This window comes from Lepidothrix coronata, unplaced genomic scaffold, assembly GCF_001604755.1.
Source record: "Lepidothrix coronata isolate B3197 unplaced genomic scaffold, Lepidothrix_coronata-1.0 Scaffold35, whole genome shotgun sequence".
In the NCBI taxonomy this organism is placed as follows: Eukaryota; Metazoa; Chordata; class Aves; order Passeriformes; family Pipridae; genus Lepidothrix; species Lepidothrix coronata.
In genome coordinates this window covers 5,427,538-5,439,957 of record NW_016690215.1, presented here as the reverse complement: position 1 = coordinate 5,439,957, position 12,420 = coordinate 5,427,538, and the positions used below count along the sequence as shown (strand labels likewise).

The 12,420-nt window shown below is 39.4% G+C and overlaps 1 protein-coding gene across 4 annotated transcripts in view; it reads right to left on the bottom strand.

Annotated features, from left to right (window-relative positions):
* Window positions 1-12,420, bottom strand: part of REPS2 (RALBP1 associated Eps domain containing 2) — a 128,811-nt gene that overhangs the window by 50,078 nt on the left and 66,313 nt on the right. For all 4 annotated transcript variants that reach the window (XM_017812283.1, XM_017812286.1, XM_017812285.1 and 1 more), the window contains exons 4-9: window positions 11,928-12,051; window positions 9,725-9,822; window positions 8,529-8,667; window positions 7,034-7,097; window positions 4,618-4,760; window positions 1,438-1,532 (exon numbers count right to left, since the gene is read on the bottom strand). In XM_017812283.1, coding sequence (XP_017667772.1) covers window positions 1,438-1,532; window positions 4,618-4,760; window positions 7,034-7,097; window positions 8,529-8,667; window positions 9,725-9,822; window positions 11,928-12,051 — 663 coding nt within the window. The remainder of the gene's footprint in view (window positions 1-1,437; window positions 1,533-4,617; window positions 4,761-7,033; window positions 7,098-8,528; window positions 8,668-9,724; window positions 9,823-11,927; window positions 12,052-12,420) is intronic.

The following is a 12,420-nucleotide window of genomic DNA, read 5'->3' as shown; positions in this document are numbered from 1 at the left end:
TAGGTTGCAAGCCACCTATAAGGTCATAAGCAAGGGACTAGGCTCTTCTGGCAAAGGACCTACCTAAACTGCCAACATACCAGCAGCCTGCACTACCACACCAGCAGCACTGCTTTCAAAACCCAGTGTGATTGCTGTGCTTTGGCCAAGCTGCTGTAAGATGAGCAACTCCTCCCAGGGATACTGCATATATTTTAACAGTTCTACACTGGATGCTCAAAACGTTGGCTACAGCATTGTCCAAAGTGAACACTGTACTCAACTGAAGCTTAGGATCATGTTTGGTGATACCACTACCAAGATGAATTTGATGAGGAAGCAGCTGGGTTCTGATCCAGGAACTCCCCGGAGCAGGGCATTGGGAGAAAATAACTGGAGAACAGCCTTGCTGAGCTGCCATGACATCCCATTACTTTTAAACTTGGAAGCAGTGCCAGAAGGGCCAGTCCCTGCAGTCAGTCTACCATTTGATTAACTACCTTAAAAACTAAACCCTTAAATCCCAGAGCATATATATTCAGAGTTGCAATATTCAGGCACCACTTGGTGGCCATGATTAATTCAGCTTCACAGGGTCTTCAAAGTTTCATGTCTTAACCTCAGTGTTAAACTCTTCTGCTTAATTTAGTTTTTCTTGCATCAGTCTTCACGGACTCATAGAATGGTTGGGGTTGCAAGGGACCTCTGCAGATCCAGTCCAAACCCCTTGCTCCATCCAACTGAACCTACTGTGTTCAGCTCTGAGCCCTTCACTGCAAGTAAGGACACTGGAGCATGTCCAAAGAAGAACAGTGGAGCTGGTGGAAGGTCTGGAGCACAAGTCTTATGAGGAGCAGCTAAGGGAACTGTGGTTGTTTAGCCTGGAGAAAAGGAAGGTCAGGGGAGACCTTATTGCTCTCTACAACTACCTGAAAGGAAGCAGTGCTGGATTAACAGAGCTGATGACCTTGGAAATCTTTTCCAAACTAAATGATTTTGTGATTCTAGCGCTGTGCCAGAAGCCTCACATTTTCAATCGATGCAGACTCAGGAGAATTGCTCAGGACACGTGAGTATTGCCTGTGTGCCACAATGCCCCTCCTGCAGCACAGGCTCTGCCCCTCACCACTGGCTCCCAACACTGCGGGGGCGAAACATAGCCCTGCAGCACACGAGCAGGTTAGGTCTAGTCTGCAGACTCCAACATTGCCCAAGTCCCTCAGTGACTACTGTGAACTCTTATGTGGGAGTATCTTTCAAAAAGCCTGTAAGCCCTTCTCACACACAGAAAAAATGGCTGAGAGAGGGGTTTAAGATGGCTTAACAGGAGGCCTGGAGACTAGTCCTAAAGTCCTCTCAGAGACTTGCAGTTCTGCTGCTACACAGAGCACAGTCACTGTGAAGCTGGTGTATTCCCCTCCACTCTGCAAGGTAAGCACCCTGCTTAAGCTTTCTCACCTCAGTCCGACTGAAGTCCCGGGTCTGCTGACTGCCTGGCAATGGCTCAGAATAAGATTCATACAGGGCACAGTCAAGCATGGGCTTCAAAGAAGCTGCAGGGGAAAGAAAAAGAAAGGAAAAACAACCAAAACAAAAAACGGAAACAAAACAAACCAAACCAACCAAAAAAACCCACAGAGACATGTCAAGTCTTTGGTTAATACACAGTTCTTAAAAACCTGTTTTAGCATAATTTTGCCCTTCATTTCTGCATATCAGACCTGATCCATAAGACATGGAATGACAAACACCATGAAGAAAATCTTTCTATCTTGCATTTTAAATTAGTCAGTGTCATGAAAGGGATAATGTCTCATTTCTGTTGTAGAAATAATTGTGAGATTTACAAGAAATTATTTTTAGTAAACATTTAGTAAACAAACACTGCTTATGCGCATTTTTCCTCCTTCCAATTCAGTATCAACTTAGCTGATCTTACAGCTGATACCTTCCTCTCCTTGGAATGTTAAGGGTACTTACAAAACCTTCAGCTGCAATTTTGACGTTTTGAAGACTGAAAAGTATAGCAGAATCTACACTAGAATCGAAGGACACTAAACCAGGACACTAAAAAACCAGGACACTAAACACAGTGGATGCTGTAGTATATAACATCTTTAACCAAATAACATTGATAGCAGGGGGGAAAAAAAAAAAAGGGGGAAAAATATCAACTCTAACTTCTCAAAGGAATATTCACAACAAGCTACCTTCTATCCCACAAACTCAAGTCCTTCTTCTGGTATCACTCTGGGTTACTCTCTCTGAGACACATCTGTCTTAAAAGCTGGAAAACACCTTTTTTTAATATCAATATATCAAAAGGCAGAATAACCACATTTCTGTTTTTTTGGCTAGCATCTATTTTATCTCAATAAATTAAGCTCTTGGAAATCAATCCTAATTTACAATACCATGGTTTACATACAGGGCAAATAGCTTTCCAGATTCTGCAAATTAATTTTAATAAAACATTTCTGAAAGCAAGGTGGTGGGTCAAATGGTCAATGGAGCTGTGCCAGGATAGCATTTGGACTTGTGCTTGTAGTTTACAGTACAAGTTATAAAACTAGCTAGATTAATGCATTCTTAAATGCTCTTTCACTCCAAATCATTTTATTTGAAGCTTTAACAACACTCTTATCAGATGCTCTGAAACTAATACAACAACCTAATGAAGAACAGTTTCCAGTAACATTCATTGGGTTCCTAACAAGCCAAAAAAAAAAAAATTGAAAAAAATTACAAGTTTCGCAGAAATCAAATTACAAAAACATGAAAACACAAGGTTTCTCTTGAACATTTCTTTTGACATCTTAGGTAATTGTATGAGGCACTTGCTTACTTCTCAATGCTTTTACTTCAGAAGCAACACAGCCAGGGCTCTATGCTTTCTTGTGATTCACAGCGATACAGTGTGTTGAGATAGTCTACTTTTGATTAACGCAAAACTTTCAAAAGACAGATTTCTGAATACTGACTGGGTAGCAGAATAAACACAAGATATTTTCAGACCCTCAGGTTAACCGGAATTAGTATATTAGCTGAGATATTTAAAGTATCCACAAGAAATAATTAGTCCTTTCACTTCTTCCACGTAGATTAGCTTGAAATGCTTGGTTTCGTGGAACACCAGAAAACAATAATCATCTAAGAAAATGGTAGGTCTAAGTACTGAAAGGGACAAACAGAAGAAAAGAGGACTCCCAGGGAACTAAGCTTACCATTCTTTTCCTCCCACTGACACAATTATTCCCTATTACTAGAGAGAGTTATTTCAATTGCAGTTTTACCCAAAAAGGCTTAATGCGAAGACACACCAAGAAGAACCTGTATGATTGAGCTTAAAAGCCAATAGTGAACAAAGTTGTGGTCCTGGAGGGAAAAGGGTAGTTGTAATTTTGACAAGGGAATGTAATTAAAGAGACTAAAAGTGATGAAGACTTGGAAGTGCAGGTTTTCCAGAAGCTTATTGCTTTGGATATGAAGATAGTGGATTACGGGGAACATGACTCCATCAGAAATTACTTCACAAATCTGATATAGGTCAACATTTAATTTTCCTAACTGCAGCTTGATTTATTCTTTTCCTGCCTTTTAATATATTCAGTGTCATCAAATTTAATGGAGATTTTATTAGGTCTTAAATATTATCCCTTAGCACTGTAATTATCATCTGTGATTAATCCTCCTTGCCCTAGAGAGGCATGCACGTTTTTTAGATGGAACAGTACATATTTCAATGTTAATTTATAATTAAAAGAGACATAACTGAAGAGAACAAATGAAAGGGCAGGTCTCTCACTCCACACTGTTATGAGGTATGTTATATTTTGGATTAATTCACCTTTGTGCTACACAAACTGTTGTAATTCCCGTCATTAATGTAAAGTATTTATGGAAGAATCTGTGGATAACATGAAATGAATTACGAAAAAATTCAGCCTTTGATACAACCAGTAACTGCATCTAACAAATACACTAGCATATTAAGTTCTAAAGCAGTCCAGTATCATTTTCAACAAATCTTCAAGAGACAGATACTTAAAGAAAAAATTATCAAAAGAATTAAAAGCTGTATCATAGATTCATACAATGTTTTGGATTGGAAGGGACCTTAAAGATCATCTAGTTCCAATCCCATGCATGCCATGGGCAGGGACGCCTCCCACTATACCAGGTTGCTCAAAACCCCATCCAACCTGGGCTTGAACACTTCCCGTGTGGGGGGGATCCACAGCTTCTCTGGGCAACCTGTTACAGTGACTCACTGCCCTCACAGTAAAGAATTTCTTCCTAAAATCTGATATAAACCTGCCCTCTTTCACTTCAAAGCCATTGCTGGATTATCTTTGCTAAAGGTAATCATCTTCCACTTCAGCTGTAATGACACCTGAAGCACACTGGAGCAAAGAGGCAGACATCAACAGGCAGGAAACTGCTACACTTTGCATCCCTACTTTTGTGCTTTGATATATTACACTTCTTCAGCAATTAACAACAGCATGCTTTAAAAAGCAGCCAGAGAACCACTACACAGCATAGAAGCCCATTCCAGGAAGTAAAGTGAACCTGTCTCACACAGACGCTGGATTTCTGAGATGGCTACAGGGACACGACCTGCCGCAGGAACACTACCTGCTTGGAGGTACTCGGGCAGCAGCGTCTCCGGCAGTGTCTCAGGCAGCTGGTAACCATTCTTCCTCGCAACTACAAGGTGGAAAGCAGCACAAAATTCCGAGAGTGTCAGCGCCCCGTCACAATCCACGTCACTCAGCTCCCTGTGGATACAACAGGCACATGTTTTCCAAGCTGTTACCTCAGGGAAACATACGTGTGCCATCACAAGGGAGACAAAAATGCAACTCTGAGAAGGGATATCTTAACACAAGACAAGCATCTCTGTCGTTTGCACTTGACCCTGACTTGCACATTGGTCTCAGGGAAGATGAAGCCAGCTAATTTTCTAATACTGAATTGCCACTTCTTTCTTTTTTTAGTAAAGTACATTTTTTTTACACATCATACCATTCAATATGATGGTATGTATATAGTAGAACATGAAATACATAACCTATACTTAGAGAATTAGAGAGTGATTAGGGTTGGAAGGGACTTTAAAGATCATCTAGTTCCACCCCTCTGCCATGGGCAGGGACACCTTCCACCAGACCAGGTTACTCAGAGCCCATTCAGCCTGGTTCTTGAATGCTTCCAGGGATGGGGAATCCACAACCTCTCTGATCAACCTGTACCAGTGCCTCACTATGCTCATAGTAAAGAATTTCTTCCTAATGTCTAATCTAAACCTGCCCTCCTTTAGCTTACAGCCTATCTCCCTTGTCCTATCACTACATGCCCTTGTGAAAAGTCCCTCTCCAGCCTTCTTGTGGACTATGTTTAGATACTGGAGGGCTGCTATAAGATCTCTCTGAAGCCTTCTCTTCTTCAGGCTGAACAGCCTCAACTCTCTCAGACTCTCCTCATAGGAGAGATGCTCGAGCCCTGTGATCAACTCAGTGGCCCTCCTCTGGACTTCGTTCCAATAGATCCATGTCTTTATTGTGTTGGGGACCCCAGAGCTGGATGTAGTACTCCAGGTGGGGTCTCACCAGAGCGGAGCAGAGGTGCGAAATCCCCTCCCTTCTGATGTAGCCCGGGATATGGCTGGCCTTCTGAGCTGCAAGCACACATTCTTCCAAGAGTGAAATCAACATTTCAATGGTTGGAAGCACTTTAGGCCAATTCATGCAGGATCTTAAACCAGTTCAAGCAGAAAAAGTTCAATATGGATTTCAGCAACGGTTACTTAGCACCACTGGCTAGTCTTAAGAAAAGGGCTAAATTAATGCTCATGACAAGTTTAAATATTATTGTTAGCTTCTCACTAAAGCAGTTCTGTCTAATTCTAGAATACTTCACAAACACTAAAGCTGGACTTCAGAAATTCAAGAACTCAATTTTATAAATTAACTCTTTGCAAGAATTGAGTAATATTTTATCTTGAGCCTACGGTCTAAAATTAACATAACTTCTTGCTCTTTGAAAGTAACAAGCACTTTTCAAGCTGTTGAACTTACAGTGACAAAGACTGAGACATACCATGTGTTTAACACAGCAAGACAACCTATAAATCACATTGTCACAAAATATACTTATCTACTAGAAAGGAATACTTTTCTTGAAATTCTGCACAGAAAACAAGTTGCGTCAGCAATAAAAATAAAATGCGTTTCGTTAACATATTGGGTTAATCCATTCTTTTTAAGTAATCTCAAATTCCAATATTCACTTCCCCCAACACTATATTTCTTCAATTGTTTTTTTATTTTCACAACTGACAATCCGCTTTGAAAAGATTCCAGACATATCCTTTGACCCTGACAGATGTTTAGGCACTTGCAAGCTTTTCTTCTCATCTCTCTTCAAAAAAGCATATATAAAAATAAAACCTCTATCAGCATTTCTGATCCATGTTTAAAACTGTTTGTTCTTCCTATCAGAGATGCAAGGATGACACTGAATTACAAAGCACCATGTTGTTTATGAAAATATAATAGAATCCTTGTCAAATTTTATCATGTACAGTTCCATCCACAATTGTTTCTCAATAAGCTCATTAAAAGTAAGTGTACTGGTTCATTAGAAAAGCACTGATGAATTATGCAGTTGTTTAATTAGGCCTCCTCTGACAAAACAAGGACAGAAACATAAAGCCATCAACACATCTAAAACATTCCAGAGGTGCTTCTCCTCCATGTCACTTCATGAAAAACGCCAGTTCTTTGAGATAATGACACTGCTTACAATATACTTAAGAACAGCTCTCATTTATTTCGCTGTTCAAACCTTCCCAGTCCTGCTGAGTAGGCCAACATCTCTCCAGAAAACAAATGTGTCAGGAAGATCAATGAGCACCCTGCTGCTTGGGCCTCAAAGTGACTCTGGAGATAAGAGAAATAATTATAATTGAAGGTACTTTTAAAATTTAACAAGAACTCTTGTCTTTTAAAAAAACCAGGATATACATCCCCAACACTATTACAGTCCTTACCAGATGTGAGAAAGTTCTGGGATGGGCAGCTTTGATTTTGTGAAGAAATTCTTTGCTACGGAACCTGTTGAGAAAGCATGCCTTATCAGCCACTAGAAATTAATTCACCAAATTTTACCTTTTACCAGGTCTGCTGCACCAGAAGCAGAACGTTAATTTACATCCGAGAGACACTCAGATCAACCAAATGCTAATATAGCTGTTGTCTCCTTCTGAATAAATGACAGAGAAAGCCAAACAGAGCTGTTGACCTCATTTCTCCATTCCTTCCATATGGGAAAAATAAATAAAGGAAAATCTGCTTTAGTACTAGTAATTCTAACCAGCATAATTAGTATGTCACCAGTGATGAACAAATAGACACAAACAGCCCTGATTCACCCAGAAGTCACGTGTATTGCAGTACAATGCTGTAGCATCTGCACTGCTCTCCCAAAATGCTGTTTCAACCATGACTCTTCCCTGCTGTGGCTCAAATTTTATGGTAGAAAAAAAAAAGAAAGAAAGAAAAAAAAAACAAAAAGGAAGATCAGATAGCACATAGCTCCTGTCTTACTGCAGGCATCCTCACTCACCCTGCCATAGCAGCCCTTCTCATACTTCTACTTAACAAATCCACTTATTCACCATCCCATATGCACAGGTTGTCAGGAGTATCCTGAAAGCCCTTCCTGGATATAGGCTTACAAAACATAAGGAAACAAAGTACAGACTTGCAGGACTATAGTCCTCTTCCCATTGGACAACCATCAGGGGAAGAATCAACATTGAAAAACCATTTGTTCTTTGAAGCAAACTGCATGAAGGAGACTTAACTGAGGCTAGATCCAAGCCTCCTGAACCCTAGTGATACAGCACAGCTCATTAAAACTTCCACAAGTTAAAACCTGTTAAAACATCTTCCTTGCCACACCAATTGTCTGTACCCAGCAGCGACCTCTCAACCAGCAGCCTGAACCTTCTATTCAAGATAGAAATGCAATCTCAATATGCTCTTAACAATACTTCTACTATGCATGTGCTCTCCAGGATTGTTTTTTAATTACCTAAAGGTCAAAATCTCAGCCCCTCAGAGCCATAAACCTCAGGCTTGAACACAGAGGACAGTGAACTGCATGCTTCACTGTCATCACATAGACACTACACTTGCTGGGAAAGCAAGCACAACCCTCAGGGGTGTTTCAACTCAATATACACTGCAGGTGTGATCCAAAAACATAGTGCATCAAATACAGAAAGCTCATTTTAATTTTTACCAAATTACTAACACTTCTCCCTTAGATGTAATTATTTCTTTAAAATCATGATATTTAGGAAAAAAAGTGTAATGGCCACAGTAACAGTTTGCTCTTTGAGTAGTCTGCCTTCAAAAAGGAAACACAACCAACTCTTATAAACCTACTGCTAGAGAGAAAAAAGAATTTATTTACTTAACACTTCTCACCTCCCAGCCTGGTCCCCCTACCTAACATGCACTGTGTTTGGTAAAAATTACCTGAAATAAAGGCGTTCAGGTCGGGCTGCAGGGACCTGAACTGGTTAATGTAGTAATCCCGCTGCTCCTCCGTTATCCTCCAAGGGTCATCTGAGTAGTGGGTGCTGCCATCCTGCTGCTCCCGCTCCACTGAAAGAGACTGAAGGGAGGGATACTGGCACCAGCCACAGGCAGGGCACCAGAAGGGCACTGGGAACCTCAAGAATTCACACTCTTCTATTTTTTTATTTTTAGAAGACAAGAAGCAGAAATGGCCACACTAATTACCATTCCACTACTTATTTGTTAAAACTGAGGCTAGTATTCTACATTTAAGCCTGGATGATAATACTCCTTAAGAGTGAGGGCAAGAATGAACAACAACCGGGCTCCAATCAGCTCTGAAACCCTTTCTCTGACATATCTATTTCCTAAGAATCAAATGCAAAACACCAGTTCTGAAATACATCAAAAGATCCCTGAAACAAGAATCACCATAAAGCTGTAAACTAATTTTCATTTCAAAGTGCTACACAGATACACCCAATTTCAACTCAAGTTAGCATAAATTATATCACACTACCTGTAGATCTTTTCCGGAGGCTTAGATGACATTTTATTGTGAGTGTGAAGTGCTAAGCACTGAGAAAAAAGCAAAGTCTCTGAGTTGCACTTATTTAGGAAAAGCTCTAGTTTAGGAGAGCTTTGTCCTTCCTTAGGGCAAACTACCTGCTTGCATAATAAATGCACAGCAGGGACACTGAAACACAGAAAGATCTGCTTTTGCAACCAGCAGAAAAACATAAGACCTATCTCACAAAAGCAAACAAATGCCCAGAAATTAATCTAATCTGTTTGAGATGCAATTTAACAACTGTGGTAAGAAACCAAAATATGAAGAATGTTAAGCCATAATTCTGTGCAATTGTTATTCTAAATCAAGCAGGAATCTCTGTGAAACCTCATGTATCTTAAATGAAAATGTTTTATTATGACTTACTTTTAGCAATTTAATTCATTATTTATTTTAATTTCTTCATCCCATCAGCTCTTTTTTTCCTCATATACTAAAAAAGTATACTTCAGTCTCTACTCTAAAAACACCATGGAGAACACTTTCCATTTTCAAAGTGAGAATTCTTCTGGTTTTGTTATTTTTTTAATTTCTCTATTGTTTTATTAGTAGTACTACTAAGGAAAAATGTGCAATTCATTACCCGTTTAGGAGTTGAACAGGTGAGTGAAGATTTGGCTCCATAATTCCCTGATGATGGTCCATCTTGCTGGTGAGTAGAGTGCCTGACTTCATAAGGAGCTACAGCCATTTAAAATAAGTATATAAATGAAAGGATAATCAAAAAAATTCTACTAGGCTAAAAGAAATAATTAAATACCTCAAGGTCAAGAATGCAGCTTGTGAACACAGTATCAGAGCATCAAAGTCCATTTTGTCAAGCATCTACCCAGCAAACCTAATATCACAGTATCAAAGCCCATTTTGTCTTCTGCAACAAAATTCCAGCCACATATTTGTCTTTCATGTTGCATCATTTTTCTCCATACATTACTGAGACATTGTCAGTTATATACTACTGGGTAACAGAAATTGCTGTTCATCATGTTGAAATACATATTTATATAGCCTGTTTTTGCATTTATACTTTCTATATACTTGTAGCCATATAAAGCACAAGAATGCACTACAAATAAGAACAAATCACTCAATTGAGCTGCCAAAAAATATGCTTTGGCAATGCTATCAAATAGCAAATCACTATTTTTCCACATACGCTTCCTCTCCCTTCCCTAATTTCTGTTGAAAATCAAAATACATGACTCACCACTTCACCTATTTGGAGTAAAGTTAGTGAACAAAAGTAACAATTACTTCTTAAAATAAGTTGCTTAAGCTCCACCACAGCAAATATGGTAAGTGGTGACACAACAGCACGTTTAGGAACAATGTTTTAAAAATAGGGCAAGTATGCAAACAAAAAGACATCTCACTTGCAAACCCTTGCAGACCTGAGAACTTCTGCTGCCACCCTATTTAAAATTTACCACAAAGACAGTCTGCATTAGATAGTCAGAACCTTAAAGACTCATGATGAAAAAGGAGACCAAAAAATCTTGAAAATTTTGAGCTCAGGCAGACCTTAAAAATTACACCGTAACTCCCTTGTTTTCCTAAGTGGTCTTATCCTGTATTGGTATCTATTTTTATTCCTGTACAAGTAACTACTAATTTCAGAACAAAAAAAAAAAAAAGGAAGGAAAGTTGCAAACATACAGACATTCTTGGAGAGGAGATTTAAGCACAAGGCCACACTGCTGTGTGTTTGCTAGCATGAAACACTTCCAAAACTAACAAGAAAAACATATATAGTCATGGTTGCAGTGCAAAGGGCTGCCCTTCAGACATGCTGTCCAATTTTACGGTCAGACTTGCAGTACAGCCCAGCCCAGCCTTGTGGCACAGCACTTGTCATGCATATGCTACGCAGAAACTTCCAGTCCTGCCCTTCGGAGTGCTCTTCAGGAAACTGGAAGGGTCTTAATGTTAAAGGCCAGGAAGAGCCAGTAGTTCTTGCACTAAACTGTCACTTGGGACAGCAAGGTTGAATAGCTCTGTTTTTCCACTGATGTATAATATAAACAAGGACAAAAGCTGAAGGACTAGCATGCTCCACTCTTCACTGACTGCAAACACACTAACCTAAAGCAGGAGGGATGAGGGAGGGTCAGTATTCACCAATGCCTACTTCTGCCACCAACTTGGTTACCATATGTTGCAATTAGGAGTTCACAGATGCCTACTATTAATAGGAGCTTCTAAAGACATAGTTAAAATGGCTTCTGCCCCATTACCCTCTTATTAGAATGTTTTGCCACCCCCTCTGATGGCAGCAAAATGAAGGACTGTGCAACTATGCAGTGCCTTTTCTCTGTATTGCCTAAGTTGCACTGATTTTATATTCATGTCCTATTATTATTTCTGTTACAAAACCAGAGCCATTATTATCCTTTCCTGCAAAGGAAGGTTCACTTTCAATCTGAAAATTAACATGTGGTTATTGAAATGAGGTTTTCTTTCCCTCTAATGAAACCAAAAGCATCATGCACTCTGACAATAATTTCAAGCTCTCTGCCAGTGGGATAGATTGCACGTAGTCTTGTCAGAGATTAGGTAGTAGCATTTGTGAGAAGTCACACATATCTAATTTAATAGAAAGGAAATAGGAAGACAGCATTGAACAGTCAAAATAAGTAGATCAAATCATTTTCCAAAACACAAGTCTAATTAAATTTTAAAATCATTAGGCTGATTGTCAGTTGCATTTGGAATATAGCTATTTCTGATAAAGAAAAAAAAAAGGCAAAAAGAATTGCATACAGTGTGCGTTGCAGTTTTTATCCTACCTCCATGCTGCTGCTCCAGCCCACTTCTTGCTTTACCATATCCATAACTTAGGGGTATTCTCTGGTAAGTAGATGGAGAAGCAGGAGGTGAGCAGATTGGAGACATTGGAGGAGACTTGGGTTCCTATTTCAAAAACACACCAACACAAAACGAGATGTAAGAAACAAAATCCTGCTGCACAGCAATCCAAAGGCGTACAATATGATGGACAAAGAAGAAGCAAATGCTGTGGCATTCTCAGGCCCTTTATTTCCAAGAAAAGGTATCATAAAATAGGAAAGACAGACTTTGGTTCTGAGTCTGCTGGGAGTAAAGCATGGAAGTTCTATAGCAAAGCTTTACAATGACCAGCTCAGGATATTTTAATTCTAAAGATGCCTGAAGAAGTACATGTAGAAGGCTCAGTGTGAGTGGGCATCTTTGAATTTATGTATTTAGTTAGTGTGAGTGCCTTCATTGTGCAGATCATTTTTCATATAAAAAATATACAAA